General features: G+C 44.0%; 1 protein-coding gene across 1 annotated transcript in view; it reads left to right on the top strand.

Annotated features, from left to right (window-relative positions):
• NEIL2 (nei like DNA glycosylase 2) overlaps window positions 1–19,424 on the top strand; it is a 136,212-nt gene that overhangs the window by 86,586 nt on the left and 30,202 nt on the right. Inside the window, exon 4 of the mRNA XM_069236796.1 lies at window positions 11,460–11,656. Within this exon, the coding sequence (XP_069092897.1) occupies window positions 11,460–11,656 (197 nt within the window). The remainder of the gene's footprint in view (window positions 1–11,459; window positions 11,657–19,424) is intronic.

Here is a 19,424-nt window from a genome sequence, read left to right as displayed (position 1 = left end):
GCGGGGAATGGGCTGCAAAGCAGTCAGTTCACTGCCTGTACCACCAGGGAGGTGGGGCCACTGGGTGGAAGGTGTACCACCTTCAGCCCGGCGGTCCACCTTATACTGCCGACGGTATTATGAGTCTCCTTTCTGCCAGGGATTTCCTGGCAGCAACCCTGCCAGGAAATCCCTGGCGGAAAGGATACTGGCGACACGAATTATCATTCCTGTCGCCAGTATGTGATTCCCTCCCCCCACCCCCACAAACAGCCATGGCCCCATTCCCACCCCGCGAACCTCATAGATACCACCCTCCCCCGAACCCAGTACATCCCTCCTGCCCCCCAGCCACCCATGCCAACACCACACACATCCACGCACACACATACATGCGTCAGACACCCCCTGCTCCCCACTGACACACATTCACACACATACATGCACTCAAACACCCTCCCCTCCTTTCACACACACTCACACCCCCATTCACGCACACAACACTCAACACCTCCCCCTTCCCCACCCCTCCCACCCCCCAATCGGATGATCACCTTACCTGCTCGCGGTGGTCATCCGGGAGGGAACGGGGTCCATGGGGCCGGTACCGCCCCATCACCACAACACCGCCATGCCGATTACAAAGTTGTAATACGGGGGGCGGCGTTGTGATGACGTGGCGGTGCCAGCGGAGCAACCTACACTAGACCGCCGACCGCCAGTATGGCTCTCTGCCCAATTTATGGCGGAGAGCTGCCAAGAGTAATAATATTGCAGTCTCAAGACCACCATCACTGGCGGTCTCCTGGCCGGTGTGACTTCGGCAGTCAACTGTTTTGACCGCCGAAGTCATAATGAGGGCCTTAATGTTTTTGGCAACTATAATGTAAATAAGCTGAAAAATACCCTCAAACAGCAGGTTTTTTTTTATCAGCAATATAGGTAAATAAGTTGCATTCACAAAAATGACTCAAATGACTTGGCTATATGGATGTTGCTTTCATTCTAGTTCCAAATCACATAGAAGATAAATAGGATTAAGGGAATTTCGGTTTTGGTAAATGCAATTGCTGGTTTTGTGGGTGGTTTAGTACTAGTGTCTGGCTTCTCCCACAGAATTTTACTTTTGTACAGTTTACAGTCAATGCCAACTGCATTGGTTCGGTAGTGGTAGAAAATGAGTTTTGTGGCACAGATATTTGCTGTCATGTGCTAGTGACGTGGCATATAAATGCCCTGTCCTGGTCCGCAATCCAGCACTGAAAGGCCTGTCCTGATAACTAACTGGCTTTATGGCTTGCATGCTTTTTGCACAGATCGTGGAGCATATTGTTTTATAGTATGTCACTGGTATTTGTGTAGTTCACTTTGTTTTATTGGAATAAGATAGCAATGCTTTTTATGTCTGGCCTATAGAGAGTTTTAGTTCTCTCGCTAGCTCAAAACAACATAATAAGTTACATATCTATATAGAGAGATATAGCCATCTATAGCTGTAAATCTATATATGTGATAGACTTCTAGCTGCATATTCCTTACTGTAGAATAATACGCAGGCATCAGATCTGGAAACCTTTCAAACAGTACCTCTGCATTTGGCTGTGCGGCAATGTCATCCTTGACGGAAGTGACATGAGCGGTGGCTATACAGGCTCCTCCCTTGCACTCTAACATCAGTTCTTTTCTTTTCCTACTAGTCCATGCAGATCCGGAGAGGGCAACGTCCAGTCATTTTTGACTGACTGTTTGCCGTTTTGTCGAGACCCTTTTTGTGTCCTGTCTTTTTGAGGGTGAGGGATGTCCCCAAGAAACCGGTTGGGTTTAAGCCCTGTAGCTCCTGCCACATGTCTGTGACAGACTTCCATCTGTTTGCCTGTGGTGATTGGAGCCTGACCACAATTCCAAGACTTGTGAACCTCCATGAACCCCTTATTTTTGAGCGGGCTGACCCCTCCAGAGTTCCTTCATGCCCAGTCGGTTTGGCGGGTGCCCCAGTGGATTTCCACCAGTGGGTCTGCTCTCTGCACCAGTTGGTCCCCTTGGTGCTGTATCCAGAACATCTCCAATCGCAAGATCCTGACCTTACCCTAAGTCTGTTTCAGCAACATCACTCCCAGCGGCACCGACACAATCCTCATTCCCAACTCCAGTATGGATCCGCACCAGCTTGTCCTGATGCAGAGTCTTGCGCAGGCTGGAAGATGACCACCTGAGTCGGAGCCGGTGCCTCCCTATGCTGAGAGGCCCGGAGAGGAGTATGTTTGGGGAGTATCTGAGGTTCCTTATGGCTACAACCCTCTTGAGAAGGCTGATAACTGGTATGAGGAACTGGTGAATGCCAGTGGTCTGGTCACCTCCACTACGAAGAAATGGGTCCCCTTTGCTGTGATGGTGAGGAGTGTGGCTGAGGTCCATTACCTTCAGCTACCCTTCGTGGAAGTCAAGACGGATGTCTTGACAGAGGTGCTACAGCCAGGAGTCACTCTCTCAGATCCCTTTCTCCCTTTTAATGAAGCCCACGCTGATGTCCTGCTCAGGGCCTGGGAAAAGCCTTGCACTGGGGAGCCTGTGGCAAGGACAATTGGCCCCCGCCATCACTTTGCTCTGGGGACCCAGCTTCCTCACCCAGGATCCAAACCCAAGAGCTGGGTTCTCCAAGCCTCCATATTCAAGGTCAACCCTAGTGCATTCCCTTCCACACTACTGGATAGGGATTCCAAGAGGCTTGGATACCTTTGGTAAGAGGACATTCTCTTCTGCCAGCCTTGCACTGCAGTCAGAGGACACAGGGTTCCTTTTGAGCCGATACACCCATATGGTTTGATATTAGGTTGTGCAAGTAGTGAGGCGGCCCGAGCCATACTGTCACAGGCTGTTGCAGCAAAGTTAACCATTCGCTGAGGACTGGATATGACCAACTCGCTAGGCAGAATGATTGCATTGTCAGTGACACTCAGATACCATGTCTGGCTAAGATGGACTGACTTTTCGGTTGATGTCCACTCATCCCTTAGGAACATGCTCTTTGAAACACCTGTCTTTTCAGAGATGAGGCAGAATCCAAATTCAGTCACCCCACTGACAGTCTATAACATAAGACAACGGGTGCTTCTGATCATTCAGCAGGGTTAGGCCATACCTTTTCTAGCAATCCCACTGCCCATGCCACTGTCATATGGGCTGATGTAGGATCACCTTTCCCTGCTCCATTAGGGAGTACAGGGTCTTTTGGCCAGGGGTGCTGGCATCAGCAATAGGTTGTGGTTGCTATTCCTGATGCGTTCTGTTGCGCTCTCTCAATTTCTTCCTGAAGCAGAAATTCAAGATACTTGCGTTATTTCAGGTTCTGCCTACCCTGGAGAATATATGGCCCTGAATGCCAACAGGCGCCATCTGCAGTCCATGGTGGGCCACAAGCATTATCAGTTTGCTGTGTTTAGTTTTGACCTTACCAGCACACCTTAGGTGTTGATTGCAGTGCACCTGTGGAGGTAAGGGGGTTCCAGACTTCCCCTACCTCAACTGCTGGATGGTGAAGTCTGGCTCGCTCCAGGTAGTCAACTCCCACCTCCAGACTACTGCACACCTCCTGCATTCGCTGGTGTTTCTGTTGCGCTGAAATTTGATGCTCCCTTTCGTCGGAGCTGTTCTAGATACTGTACTTGTTCAGGCTTATCCTCCAGAAGGTCGAGTCCCGAATATTCGGGCTATGATTCTGTTGTTTAAGCCTCTAGCCTGGATTTTGGTGAGACTGTCTCTGAGGCTGCTGTGTCTCATGATCTCTGGCCTATCCAGGCTCTGCAGTGGGGCCTGAAGCTCCAGTGGGTGCAGCACCAGCAGGCTGGACCTGCTTTAGATATTGTAGGGGACTGCAGTAAATCTGCAGTGGTGGCTGACTACAAATGTATCATCAGCAGACCCCGCTCCCTTCCCCATCCAGCACTGACTGTAGTGACAGATGTCACTCCTGGTCTTGGGAGGTCATCTAGGGGAGGTGGAAATCAGAGGACTCTGATCTCCGGCACAGTCTCGACTCCACATGAACTTGCTGAGAGCAATCAGTCTGGCATTGAAAGCCTTTCTTCCTTCTGTCAAGCGAAGGTTAGTTCAGATTTTCACGGACAACACCACCACCATGTAGGATTACAACAAACGGGGCAGGGTGGGTTCGTGGACCCTCTGTCTAGAGACCCTGTGTCTCTGGACATGAAAATCATGGCATTTCCTTGGTGGTTCAACATCTGGCAGGCTGTCTGAACGCCAGAGCGGACAAACTCAGCTGTTGGTGCCTGGTGGATCACCATTGGCAGCTCCAGCCAGAGGTTGTATAACGTCTCTTCCCAGATTGATGCGGCCCTTGGTTAGATCTCTTCGCCATTGCCGAGAACATGCAGTGTCAGCCCTTCAGTCCGCTGGAGTTTTCAATGTGACTCACGTTTTGAGATACTTTTCTTAAGTGGAGCTCTGGCCTCCTATACGCCTTCCCACTCATTCCACTCCTGCTCGGAGTTCTGTTGAAGATGGGGAAAGAAGTCATTCTTTTTGGCTGCAGATTGGGCATGGAGAGTATGGTATCCCAAACTTCTGAGGACAATCATTTCTACATTGGGTTTGTTGGGGCAATGCGAGAAAAGGCCATACAGAAAGGGACCATCTCACAATGGGTAGTCCTCTGCATTAAAATCTGCTACGCACTAGCCAAGAAGAAAACCCAGGAGGGCTTGCGTGCACATTTCACCAGAGCTAAGGTTGCGACCACAGCATTAGCTCGCAGTGCCCCTGTCCTGGACATCTGTCAGGTGGCAATGTGAGCTTCTCTACACACAAATTACTACCTGAACAGTCGGACCTCTCATCATGGGCACTTTGCTCATCCAGTCTTCTAGGACTTTCTGGTCTAAATCTGTTTGTAGACCCACTTGTGGAGAGGTACTGCCTGAGTATTTATTCTAAGGTAAGAAATCTGCGGCTAGAAGTCTGTAGTAGGTGAACAAGTTACTTACCTTTTTGGTAACGCCTTATCTGGTCGAGACTATCTGCCCGCAGATTTCTTACCGACCCTCCCATCCTCCCTGCTCTATGAACAGATTTCTCCATATAGGGTAACCCTTGCGATGTCCGAATGTCCGCACACCAGTACATCAGCAGCCTTTGTGGCTCTGCACTTCTGGCATGCAAAGACCGCAAAAAGTAACGGATGTTAGCCCACTGGGGTGGCACCTCACTTCACTTCTGGTGCGGACAAGGCTGATGTGGAGCCGAACAACGCCACCTTATGGCGCACAGAGGTACTGCTCATAATGTTTCCGGATCCAGTCTGACACCTGGGGATTATTCTAAGGTATGGTGTCTGCAGCTTTATATAGTCTCAACCAGATAAGGTGTTACCGAAGGTAAGTAACTTGTTTTTATTTGTGAATATATAATTACCTCTCTCTCCCTCTCTGTCTTCTCTTTGTGTGTGTGTGTGTCCCATCACCTGCTGGCAGTCACCAGTAGGTAGTTATAGTTAGAACTATGTATTCATAGAAAAAGCATTTTTGGACTTGCCTATATCTTTGGCGTCGTTTTATGAATCTCCATTAAATTTCTTTAAAAAAAAAAAGTGTGCTGGTGATGCTTGATGCGCACAAAAGGTTTCGGGGAGATCCGTTAAGCAGGGGCTGAGAAAAAGGGATTAAAAAAACATGCATTGCCCATGTTAATTCCCATAGGAGTTTTGAATTCGACTACAGCCTGAACCGCTGGACAGAATTACACCAAATTTGGCAGAAGGGTAGCTTTCGGTACGCAGATTACGCTTTCAGTTATTTGGTGTAAAACCATTCAGTAGTTTTGGAGCTATTAAAGGGAAATAAATTTGAATATCTAGGGCCGTGGATCCTCCCTGATGACTTTGCGACTCATAAGAGCTTGTGCAGAGAGCTGCAGAGCTCTGATTCAAGCCAGGAAGTGTTGGCAGCCATCTTGAGACCCTGCTTCAGCCGAGTTCCAGAAAAACAAGTGAAATCAAAGGAAAAGGGGCCGAGTCAAACACCCTGACCCTTTAGCTCTGCTGCTGGGGTCCCAGAGTGACCCCGCCACGGCAAAAAAGCACTTTAAAAAAAATTGCCGAACACCATCGCTCATTCGTGGTAAATTACAACAACAAAAAAAGTACAGTCTCTCATGCTTGTTTGATTAAATCTCCTGAGTGTGCCAGGTCCCAGGCGCATATTTAAAATGAATGAGGTGGGGCTAAGGTCCCCCCTCCTAGGTTTATTCCTGTCCCAGGGGACACCACCTCCCTGATGAAAAATGTATTTATTGTACTAGGAGGGTCCCGTGGACCCCGCCGGGGATTGCCACTTGCCTGGTCTAACATTGAATTATGCAGAGGGGCCATGTGGCCCCCAGCCCCAGGGACCGTCACCTCCCCAGGGCGGATTGCAAGAATAATGAAGGGGGTCCGTTGACAGTTCCCGCCAAGTCACAGCAAACACTCTGCTCGAGGCAAGTGAGATCTGTCCAACAGCCTTGACTTTGTAACAATCTGTCAAGTTGCTTACTCTTTTCTCATTAATAGCCTAATCAGAAATGTTATCAGCATCATCGGCACTACCATAAATCGTGTCACTTTCGGAATGCAAGTCAGATAACTTTATTGATGCTGGCTGTGAAAGTAAGTTGATTTTTGCAAGAATGACAATATAATTTAGAGGAGCACTATTGGTGTAACAGTTGAGGTTTGAAGCGAAACTGATTTCAACGTACTGACCGGATCAAAGCAATCCCATATTAGTTACTGTTTGCCAGATTTCAGAGTGGAGGCCATGTTTAACGTTGTGTTTCCGCTTTTCTATTAAATACCGTTAGAGGAGAGGGCTGCTTTGGTTGATTGGGAGTTGTACTTTGGGAAGATTGAATGGGAGAGCTGCTGCTAAAGGTTGAAAATATACCCTTTTCTTCTATAGTAAGTTGCCAGTCTTGCTCTGTCCTAGATTTACGGTCCTAGTAGAATTAGATAATAAGGTGTTTGAGTCCATTCTTGGACTTCACAGACTGCTGGACTCTGATTTGGAAAGCTTTTGCTGTTGATAGTATGTTTTATCATCAACCCTTAACTACGTAATAATCTGTAAATCACAAAACCAGCACCCATAGTAAGAGTTGTTTCAAGGACCATGGTCAAATAAGGTGGGCCAATAATGTAATCCTTAGGTGGTGCTCTGAAAAAACTTAAATGTAATTCTTACACTATCAAATTGCCATAAACCCAGTATAGTCTGCCAGGTCATCCATCCCACATCGCAATTCACCAACCAGTGCCCTCCACCTTACTGAGCGCCCATACTTTCTGGTGACCAACTGATGTCATTGTCCTCACAGGACCACCACAGAACCCAGAACCAACAGTTTCCAACTTCCCACTCCAAACAATAGGGGACTGAGATGGGTAGGATTATCTACACCCCCGGCAACCAGGTGGACTCCTGTTGCTTGCACTCATTTGGGGTCTGGTGTGAAGGATGAGAGCAGTGCTCTCCGAATCGCTTAGGATCCGCTCACAATCTCCAGGAAGACCTGGAAGAAAGTCATGGGCTATTGGAGGCAGAGCAGAAGACTAGGGTTTAGGCAAAGGTGAAAAGCAGAGACACCAGCTAGCAGGAGAGACATAGGGTGCAGGACAACGGAGAAGAAGCCTGAGCTGCGTCTCTCACAGCACAGGCAAGCGCACATAGCGCAGATTGCCGTTAGGATTCAGAATGTGCAGTCGGTGCGTTTACTTGGTTTTGATCCTACAACAATCGCCTGCAGGCTAACTGTGTATCTCTGCAGCCTGTTATTAACCCCCTATCTCACAAGGATTGGAACTTAGGGTGATTGTGAAGCACCAGGTATACCAGCTGGAGTGGGGGTGGCTGTCATTGGATGGATTGAATTACTTTTAATAGCTGTCCCTAACTTTGAACTGTGACTCCTGGGTCAAAAGACAGAAGCAGAAACTAATAAATAGGCGAAAAGCAGAGGTGTTGGGTGATGGCAGAGGAGTGGGTAAAGGGATGGGAAAAGAACTAAATATGTTTACAGAGAGAAAGAGGAATGGTAACAATCACAAAGACAATGTAAGTGAGCGGCAGCTGGAGTGAGTGTGTGAAAAGAAGGGAGACCAAAAGGCTGCAAACAAGTAAATAATGATAGAAGATAAGACAACAGAATGGACAGAAGGCTGTAAGGAGCACGAAAATGGCAAGAATGAAAGAAAGAGAAAAGAAAATGAAGGAAGGAAACTTTCTTTAGTGAAACAGTTCCTGGGGACCGTCACTGAAAGGTGCAGGATCACAAGTTCTCATTTAATCAGTGGCAGCCAGGTAGTTAAAATTGAGGGGGGGTATTTTTTTGTTTCTGGCCACTCCTGCGTGGAAGTAGTGAACTGCGGATGACACATAGGTTTAACATGGAAAGTGCCTATTGAAATTCTAACACCCATTTTAACCTACACCAGAGGTTGTTGATTTGGTTGCTACTTTTAAATAAGGATTTCATTCTCTCCCTTTATATCTTTCTCTTCTTTACAAGCTCTGGTTCCTTGCAATATAGTCTCTCATTTCATTTTTTTTTTTATTTTGTTATTAATATTTTTCTTTTCATTATTTTCTTTACTCTTCTCCATTTATGCCATTGTGTGCTCCCATTTCTTTCATCTTTCTTGCCTTTTTGCGTTGTTCCCTCCCCCATCTTTTTCTATTATTAACCTCTTCTCCCTAATTTTCTTTATGCCTCCTTGCATGCAGGGGGTGGAGCTGGTGAAATCACTAGTGAAGAAGAGTCTAATTGGCAGAGCAACAGCTTGAGCTGGTAAAATTGTCTGTATAGTGCATGGACCAAGAAAATCACCCTAAGCCTCGCACACACCTACCCTGCACCGGTACACACCATTCTGAAGAGAGATACAGACACCTTCATTTACGCATACATATACTTGTTTTATTTACATTCATTTTTCTGGTATTTTTTTTTAAATGAGCAGACCAGGTCTTAGGGGCATCAGAGGACTGTACAGAATAAGCAATTGCAATACATCGGAAGTAGGTGCAGTACAAAAACTTTTTTACAGACCGATTAGACAGGGTCTGTAAATTAAATCATACTAGTGGGCCTGTTGCACTTATTCTGCCACCCACTTAAGTACCTCTTTTAAAAGTATCTCAGGCCTTCCACTGCAGACAGTGTGCAGTTTTAAACGACCAATTCAACCTGGTAAAATAAACCTTTTGCCAGGCCTAAACCTCCCTTTTTAGTAGATATAAGTCACCCCTGAAGTAGGTCCTCCAAAGCCCATAGGGCAGGGTGCATTGTATTTAAAAAGTTGGACATGTACTTTAAAGTTTTATATGTCATGGTAGTGAAAAACTGCTAAATTCATTTTTAACTATTGTGCGGCTTACCCCCCCCCCAACACAATAACATTGAGTTACCTAATTACATTTAATAAGTGATATTCGTTTGTTTGAGAACAGATAGAAATGTCATGTTTGGTTTCCAAAGAATTGTCATTTAAAATCCTAATTAATGGTAAAATCGGACTTAAGTAACAATTCTGAAAATGCCACTTTTAGAAAGTTGGTATTTTCTTGGCCCAACCATTTGGTGCCTGAGCCCTAGGTCACAGGACTGTGATCAGAGTGACTGTTTGCCTTTGTGTATTTCTCTCAGACTGTGAGACAAGGGGGAAAAGGTGTTGGCTGTATGAGAGGGGTGGAGCTGGTCACTGCTGCACACACATTTCAAAGGAGCTGCCTCAGCTCCTAATTTGACCAAATTGAACAGTTGGTCAAAAGTTCAAATAAGGATTTTAAGCAAATGAAAACCCTCATTCCTGGTTAAGGGCCTGATTACGATCTTGGCGGATAGAATACTCCATCACAAATGTAATGGATATTCCATCCACTATTACAATTTCCATAAAATATCATTTAATTGTAACACGGCAGACGGATATCTGTCACATTTGTGACTGAGTAACACCGTCCACTAAGATCGTAATCCGGCCCTAAGACTTTAAACGTCCGTTGTTATAAATTGGGTTTTATACTGAGGAGGGTGAAAACTATTCTCAAGCAACAACCACAGTCCGTGTCAGGGTGAACCACAAAAGTCACTAAATTACCCTTTGCTTAACCATCTGGTAGCTTGGCACAAAAGTAGTCAGGCTTACCTTAGAGGCAAGTAGTAATTTATTTATGCAGCACTTACAGTAAGAAAGAGAAAACACAGCAAATAAAAAATTGCACACTCGTTTAGGAAAGTAGAGTGCAATTTTATCAATTATTGACACCCTGCCCTATGAGCTGTTCAGGGCCTACCCTAGGAAGGACTTATAGGTATTAAAAAAGAAAGGTATAAGCATATGACATATTGAGAGACATCCTTAGCACGCCAGGAGAAGAAATTCTCAAAAAAGTGTTGACAAAAAGTTGAGAAAAGGGTCAGTCAAAAACTGACTGGGGAAGCTCTTCACAGATCTGGGCTGACTGGCATGGAAAGAAAAGAACTGATGTCCGTGCGCTGGAGTGGCGGATTCAGTCTGACAACTAGGAAATATTCCAAGGCAAAGAATCTGTAGCTAAAAGTCTCTATCAGATATAAACTAATTAGATTTTCTGTTGGCCCAAAAGCCCCTTTTTGCTGACAATTTCCAGGGCTATTTTACCTCTGGTTGAATAGACCGAGTTTGCAAGTTGTTCCCCTTTATTAAAATCTCAGACTCCGTGGCACCAGAGACGACTGTTTGTCTCCAAGCAGCCAAAAACATAATTAAGGAGATTTAAAATCTGAAGTTGCAAAGCTGGAAGGTTTTGTAATGCACACTTGCGGATTTTACTACAGCAGTGGCAGAGCATGTTTATTGTTGGTAATGTAATCTGTTATGTTTGCGAAGTCTGCTTGGGAAAGCGTTTATTTCTAAGCATGTGTTTATAATGTGTTGAAAAACCTACAGTTGCTATAAAAATATTAAAATAAAAATATAATCCTGGTACAGAATAACAGTGCTGACACTGATGTAACTTGTTTCAAGAGTTCTCCGCTTATGTTGGGATTGATGATTTTAATATTGTAGTAATTTTGTTGGATTAAAAGCTATCCTTACCTCAAAGAAATGCAAATATATACAGTTCTGCATTATCCTTTTAAAGAGCTGGTCTGTGTAATTGTAAATGAACAGCCAGGCTTGTTGCGAGTCTCACACTGCCACCACTATATGTTTCCTGCAATTTTAACAACTATCTGACCTCACAGAGCAGTAGTGTAAATCCGACTTCCTGGAGACCAAAGATATTCCACTGCACCAAAAACTAATATAAAAGTGAAAGAAAAAAGAACTTTCAAGACCAGAATATTTGGAACCCCATTTTATCGCTCGAAATGTTACACACATTTTGTCAACATGGGCTAAGTTATAAGTGTAGTTCATGTTAAATTTATTTCCTCAATTTCAGGTTGGTGTTGAATTTTGACGATGGAGGATTTCTAGCATTCTACAACTGTCGCATGGATTGGTGCTCACGACCTGTCATCAAGCCAGCCAGTGACATCTTGTCTGCCGGTTTCCACCGAGGACAGGCCTTGGAGGCCCTCCGTAATTCGAGGCCCGTCTGTTTCACACTTTTGGACCAGCGATATTTCTCTGGATTGGGTATGTACACAATCTGATTCTTTGGTAACCTCATAATTAATCTGGATAGATCTATTTCCATTATTTTGAGATTGCCTGCCACACAACAAACAAGGACCAACCACATACAAACCAGTCTGGGCTGCTCTTGAGAAGGGACTGTCCACCTATTGCTAGGCACTGCACCGCATGACTGGCACTTGTACACTGAGATGTTGGCCCTAAGCTTGCTGTACCACACGCTGAAACTTCATCTTACTAAAGAGGCCTAGCAAGGCTGAAACTTTTCTGTGGTTGATTGTGTTCTTATGGAGAGTGGGTGTATGATGTAGCTTTTTGTCTGGACTGGCCCTTTTTGGTGGGGTTAAGACTAATTTGCAAATGTTTCGATCTTGTTTGTATCAGTTCAACTGAGTTAAGGAATTTAAATGGAGTCTGCCCAGAGTGAAACCACACGATAAGATCAATTCAAATGTATATTTATTTATGAAAATATATTTCAAGATTTTGACTTGAATCCTGAGTGGTCCTATGTGATAGACTCCATTTAGCATTGAAATATTGGTCAGTGCACCTGGTGGCCACTGTTGGCAACCAATGCCCTTCCCCCTTGAGAAGCTGTTGGCCACCCCTGTGATGCTGGCGCATCAGACTGTATCTGCCACTGCATGGCAGTATTAAAGGAAATGACAGGTTGATGTTTGACGTCTCAATAAGTGCATTTACTAAAACATAAAACTGAACACAGATACATATATATAGTGGGAGTTCAGCAAAAACAATGCAGGTCATTTTATTCACCGAAAAAAAAAAAAACTGTTATACCAAGCAGGGCCGGCTTTTGGGCGGTGCCAGCGGTGAGATCGCACTGGTCGCTGACCTCAGGGGGGCGCTGTGTTTAGCAATTACTTACGAAACTTGTGATTTAAAAGCACCTGCTGAAAAGTTCCTTGTGCGTTTAGCTTTCAAGAAACAATTAAAATGTCAAGATACCTCTTGTGATTAATGTTCCTGCTAAAGAGAGAGATCAGAGTTTTGCCTAGTGGCAGCTTTGACTTAACATAAAGTAGCATAGAGGGTTAATATGCCTGCTGCAAAAAAACTGAACTATGGGGCATATTTAAGGAAAGTGGAGCTGCATACAGTGCAGTGCCACTTTCTTGCACCCCTTACCGCCCCCTAACGCCACCATGTGTGCATCATATTTAAAATACAGCGCACAATGGCAGTACTTAGGGGACTAGCGTCAGAATTGTTTGCGCTAGTCCGGCGCTTTGCAGGATTAGCATAAAAAATGTTGACGCTAATCTTGCAAAGCACCCAGAGGCCCATTGTAACCAATGGAAGCCTCCTTTTAATGCCTGCTGTGAGCTGGCGTTAGAAGTGCTGGAAAAAGCCTCCTTTTAATGCCTGCTGTGAGCAGGCGTTAGAAGTGCTGGAAAAAAATGAAGCAAAGTAATCTAAAAGATTTCTTTGCATCATTTTTTTGGTCCCCCTAACGTGGGGATGCCCCACTTGCATACATTATGCCTGGTGCAGGCATAATATAGCGTAAAGTGTTACAAAGTGGCGCAATGCATGCATTGCGCCTATTTGTAAATATGGCACAGCGTTTTTGGCCTTCTAATGCCACATTAGTATAAAAAAATGACAATAATGTGGCGTTAGAATGGCACTACTGACCCTTAAATATACCCCTATAGCAGTGCTTAATTAGTGCTTGTTTTTTCCGGTGTGGAGCACCAGCACTTATTTTTGAGGGCCTACACTTATTTTTCTGCCTCAAGCATTTACTGCTAGAAAAAGACACATATAGGAAAGTCGAAGGAAGAGAAAAACGAAAAAGCGTCACAGTGGGGAAAAAGCAGAAATCCGCAAGAGTGAGCTGAAGGGGCAGGAAGTGCCTTTTAATGGATTGAAGAGGCCCAAGATAGCTTCAGGATTACGCTGCCTCTGTATTACGTGTTCACACATTTGATTGCAGCAACCGCGTGTTTAAGAGGAGGGCTTTGGGCACCAGCACCTTCTTATTTACGAATCAAGCACTCCCCTATGGGGCATATTTGAAAAAAGTGGTGCTGCACACAGTGCTCCACCACTTTTCTTGCGCCCCTTAGTGCCCCCGTAACACCACCATGTGTGCGTCATATTTGAAATACGGCGCACCAAGGTGGTAGTTAGAGGACTAGCTTCAGAATTTTATATGCTAGTCCTACGCTTTGCAAGATTAGCATAAAAAATGTTGATGCTAATCCTGCAAAGCACCCAGCGGCCCATTGTAACCAATGGAAGCCTCCTTTTAATGCCTGCACTGATAAAAGTGCCGGAAACAAATGACACAAAGAAATCTACCAGATTTCTTTGTGCCATTTTTTGTGCACACTAACGGGGGATTCCCCCTTTGCATACATTATGTCTGGCGCAGGCATAATGTGGTGCAAAGGGTTACAAAGTGGCGCAACGCATGCATTGCACTACTTTGTAAATATGGCGCAGCATTTTTGGCCTCCTAACACCACATTAGCGTAAAATAAATTACACTAATATGGCGTTAGAAGGGCACTAGGGGCTCTTAGATATGCCCCTATGGGGCACATTTGAAAAAAGTGGCACTGCACACAGTGGTGCACCACTTTTCTTGCACCCCTTAGCGTTCCTCTAACGCCACCATGTGTGCGCAGTATTTAAAATATGGCGCAACATGGCGGTAGTTAGTGGACTAGTGTCAGAATTTTTACGCTAGTCCAGTGCTTTGCAGGATTAGCGTAAAAAAATGTGATGCTAATCCTGCAAAGCACCCAGAGGCCCATTGTAACCAACAGACGCCTCCTTTTAACGCCTGCTATGAGCAGATGTTAAAAGTGCCAGAAAAAATGATGCTGCAAAGAAATCTGTTAGATTTCTTTCCACATTGTTTTTGCCCCTCCTAACGGGCGAATGCTACCTTTGCATACGTTATGTCTGGTTCAGGCATAATGTAGCGCAAAGGGATACAAAGTGGCGCAATGCATGCATTGTGCCACTTTGTAAATATGGCACAGCGCTTTTGGCCTTATAACGGCACATTAGTGTAAAGAAAAATGATGCTAATGTAGCGTTAGAATGGAGCTAGGGGCTCTTAAATATGCCCCTATATTTTATGTGGCTAGCTTAGTGGATTAGTAAAGCCAGCCTTTACAAGTACTTTAAAACACATGAATGTATGTAAAAGGGGAGCGATGGAGAGATGAGGGGCACATTTGCCGATGGTAGTGAGTGAAACCGAGGAGGAGGTCATGGAGTAGGGGGCGCCACAATAAACTGTCGCACGGGGCGCCACTATAAACTGTCGCACAGGGCGCCACAAGTCCTAAGGCCGGCCCTGATGCCAAGGAAAAATGTGTTCGTTTTCTGGAAACAAGAAGCTGTTATTTAAAGTATAGTTATTAACATTTAACAAAAATTAAAAGCTAGAATTTTAGGGCAGTATGTGTGCATTTTCAGAAGCGTATACACTGACAAACCTTAACAAAAGCCATGTTTTTCAGAATATATCAAAAGTTAATATATGAGTGATCACACTTGTTCAGTTTGGAGACATTAATTGTTATTTTCTCGGTCCTGTTCTGTCTGTTGGTTTTGTGTGTATCCTAGAGACATTTCATTACATATGTTGATGGACCTTAATGGTTGAGACAGCAGGCTAGAGTCATAAGCACTGTGTAGGCTGAGTAGTTGCACTGATTTCTAACCTGAGGTTTTTTGGGGGGTAACTTTTTGTTTTCTGTCAACTGAATTGTCACCCATTGAAAGGACTGAAAATCTACTTAGGGGGGAAAGGATGGGAAAATAAAATGGAAGTGGAAGGTACCCCAGAAGACGCATTCCATAACGCCACATTGTACACCCACATCATTAACTACAGTCTTCTTGGGTGGCAGACCCATGAAATATTTCTGGAGATATTCAGATTTGGTTGCCACACCCTGAATGCACAGTAATATATCATGAGTGACCTTTCTTTTTAACCGCTTCATTTGATAATTGTAATGTAAAATGTGCTGTTTGGCCCATTTCTTCACATTTATTCAAAGAGTAATATCTTGCTTGTATCCCATTCATGGACTGGGTTGGGCTTCCTCTACTAGACCACTCTATACCGTGTTGCTGCAATGTCAGCCCCACCACTTTGAAAGGTCACCACATCCTGTGGAAGCGATCCAGGCTGTGGCTTGATCTCGTAATTTGACATTACACAATCAGGTGAGCAGCTGCTGATAAGCGACAGGGTTGAATGCATACAATTCAACGAGCTATCATCCACACTGTCATTCAGTCCAATGACCATGAAGGTCCAGAGATGAAGTATACATAAATAATTAAGCCTCTTTCTGTCCGCAGTGAATGCTAGCATATGTTGACTAACTGCTCACTGTAAAAGCTTACTTTCGTATGTGCCGTTCAAGTTGTGCTGATAATTCCCAAGTCTACTGGCATTGGGGTTGTTCAGGAGTCTTAGGATTAGTTCCTAACTTGACGGGGAACAATACCTGAGGTGAGAGAAGCGTTAATAATGAGACATAAGGTTTTTCCTATGGCAGGGTAGCGGCTACCTTCAAAGTGACTGACTGTTCTTCCCTGGGATAAGCAGGACTGGTCCAAGTGTGGAATTAACAGCTCTACCAGATGGTATAAAGAAGAACAATGATTAATCTTGGAACTAATAGGTACCTCTATCTTAAAACTGAAATGATAACCAGAAGCTCAAATAAATATACCAAGGTGTCCATAGCCATACACAACACATCCCTTCATCACATTTTATTAGAGATGTGGCTAAGACACTTCTTTTGGAGCCTATAATCGGTATCCAATTTTCCTGAAACCCAGGTTTTCATCCCTGATAATAATTTAGTATTTAAGGACCACCACTTGTCCCCTTAGGGGGAGAAAAACCTAATTGAAGTCACAGACGCAGCTCGCAGATCCAGTTGAGCACAGCACCAAATGCCATCTCTACAGAAGAAGCCTCTAGCAAGTCACCATGGAGCTCTGTGAAGAATTCCATTCTGCCTTCACAAACTCGGGTGCCAGAATTGTGTTCTTGTACAGACGCAATCTCCTATCTCAAAATAGCTGACAAGCTATTCCAAACAGACAACAAAACCTGTGGTCCAGGTATGACCACCACCTCCGAAACTCTGGTGTATTATTTATTAATCTACTAGAACTTGTGTAGCACTTGGAGATTTCACAGTGAGGGTTTAAGGGCTATAAATTGTGATGTTATGACTTTTCCCTGTTTTTACTGTTATTGAAAAGCTTAGCTGCTTTTTATTATCTTTTGTGATGTTACAAATATCATGTGCACTGGATATTGGCACTTTCAAAATAACTATTCTAAAATATATATGCTGAAATACATATTCCAACTCTTGTGTTCTTGAGTGTCATTTGGATTACCACGGCTCCCTGTTTGTGGCCCAAAAGCATTGACACCACATCGAGTATATATTGGGTGGGGTTCTGCAGGTCTGCAAAAACCTGTTTTTCACATTCAGCGCTGGTGCATTGAACTAAGTTCCCTGTGTCACCTGTGGGTGTGAAAACAAACCTTGTAGAGCCAAAGACTCAGTTTACGCAACAGTTCACGAAATAGTTTTTGCTTAATATAAGATATTTCTGTAATAAAGATTTAATTGGCTATTTCCTTTTAAATGTAGTATGTTCTATAAACAGGACACTTTCAGGAGCTGAGTATTGCATCATGAAATGTATGCAGCGCTAGGCTTCGGTTCACTAGTATTGCACTCTATTTTAGTCATATCACAGGATCAGTACTTCACGGCCACGATAAATCTGAGTTCAGGCTTTGTGAACAGATTATTCAAACCACCATGTTTGTGATAAAGAAGGGTTCATCACCTGTCCATCAGACATGGTGACGACCTTTATATCCCCTTTGGACCATTCAAAATGTGTTTAACTCTTATTCCCCTACTAAAGGTTGAGGCAGAAGTTCCTTCTAACCAGAGTATTTTTACACAATGAATGGGAGGCTGACTAATTCACATTTGCTTTCCATCAGCCAGTCCTTCTGATATATTTCTACCACATTTGATACAAATAAAATTATCTGAATGGATAAACTACAGTAGTAATGGGAAAATATTTTACTTATTTACAAATTGGTGATTGTTGAATAGTTCTTAACTTTTAACAGTCCAATTACAGTAGTGCCAGACCAGTGAAGCCAAATCTTTGTTCAAGTTACCCAAGACCGATGTATAACCACAGCTTTAGTTTGCTTCCCAAAGAACAAACTTCAGGAAGAAGAAAAATCTGCATGCTGATTATCATTGTGATTTAATGGAGGGAGCTAGTGATTGTGGCCATTTGGAGAACACCGAGTGATATACCTGCAGATGTGTGAGAGACTATTATCTTCACTTTAACTACTAGATCATGCAAAGGAAGCCCTGCTTGGTGTTGGACTTATACAGTATTGCTAGGGCACACTACACTCTGGAGATTCCCCACCTCTTAAGCCAGCAGCGCACTGGCCACAGGGGTTACACAACTCTGTCCCATGTATAGAGCCGGGCAACCATAGTTTGAAGGGTCCATTGATGTTCCAGCCGCTGGTATTGGCGATAACCGTATGTGAAGACTTGCAGAAGTGTTCATGGCATTTTACAGCTCATGCTATTTGTATAATTTTAAGTAAAACATGTTTACAAATGTAGTTGTACATGCAGGGGCCTGTACTCGTTCTCTGAACCTCGTTAATTGCTTTGAGCCCCATTCTGAGCTATTTCTGTAAGTGGTTTTATTCCATACCTAGATGTGACTTACTCCTTAATTTAGAAGTTTCAGACATTAAAAAAGCTTTGCGAATCAGGTCTTACTGTCTCTCTTCATTTAGTAAGACAACGTAGACCGCATCCTCCATTACAATCCCACACTCTTAAGCAGAATTTGCAAAAACTGGGAGCAAAAAGTCTTTCACCTGCTCTATTTCGAAGTGAATTTGGACATCATGGACTGTATGTTGTGCAGTCATCAGGCTGAAGCTCAGCTCTGAGAAAACAGTGGTCCTAGTAGAGGATACAACTGATCTCTAGACTCCATCTTCCAGGCCCAGGCAAATTAAGATTTTCCTTTTTCCTCCGAAGGCACAGATGAACTGAGGGATTAAGAGCGATGATAACTTTTAATTGGAGATACTGACATTCATACTTTTGTCATAAGCAGGCTTTGTTAAGTCATGCTGTACCTGCCCACAAAGAGAGAAATGATGGTGGTGTCAGCCTTTATTGCGGTATGATTGTGCACCTGCAGTGCCCCTATTTCATGCATACAGACTTTAGCCAAGCAAAATCTCTGTTGCAGGCTGTTCACTGGCTTCAGATAAAAGCAATAGTCATTTTGAGATATGTTCTTCTTTTCTGATATCTGTAGTCATAATCTCTAGCGAGCCAACTTTGTTATTCATTGAAGAACTTGTTGATCTATCTGTAGAGTAAATTAAATATGAAGAAATTACACTAGATCAGACATCTGTAGAAAACAATATAAAATCATATGTGGTGAAAGTGCAGTGTAGGCCTAAACTTTGTGTTGACACCAGAGACGTGAAGAGTTCACTTGCAAAGAGAATGCATGACCAGCATGGTCATAGTTAAAGGAAAACTGATGTTTGTAAGCCTAATGGAATTTACAGTTTTAAGCACACAGGCACGTATTCAGTAGACTCAGTAAATTAAAAGCATGTTGACGAGTGGAAACAGGAGATTGAATTAGTCCAGGG

This window comes from Pleurodeles waltl, chromosome 5, assembly GCF_031143425.1.
Source record: "Pleurodeles waltl isolate 20211129_DDA chromosome 5, aPleWal1.hap1.20221129, whole genome shotgun sequence".
Classification (NCBI taxonomy): Eukaryota; Metazoa; Chordata; class Amphibia; order Caudata; family Salamandridae; genus Pleurodeles; species Pleurodeles waltl.
The sequence above is the reverse complement of the archived record's forward strand: the minus strand, read 5'-3'. Positions and strand labels throughout refer to the sequence as shown.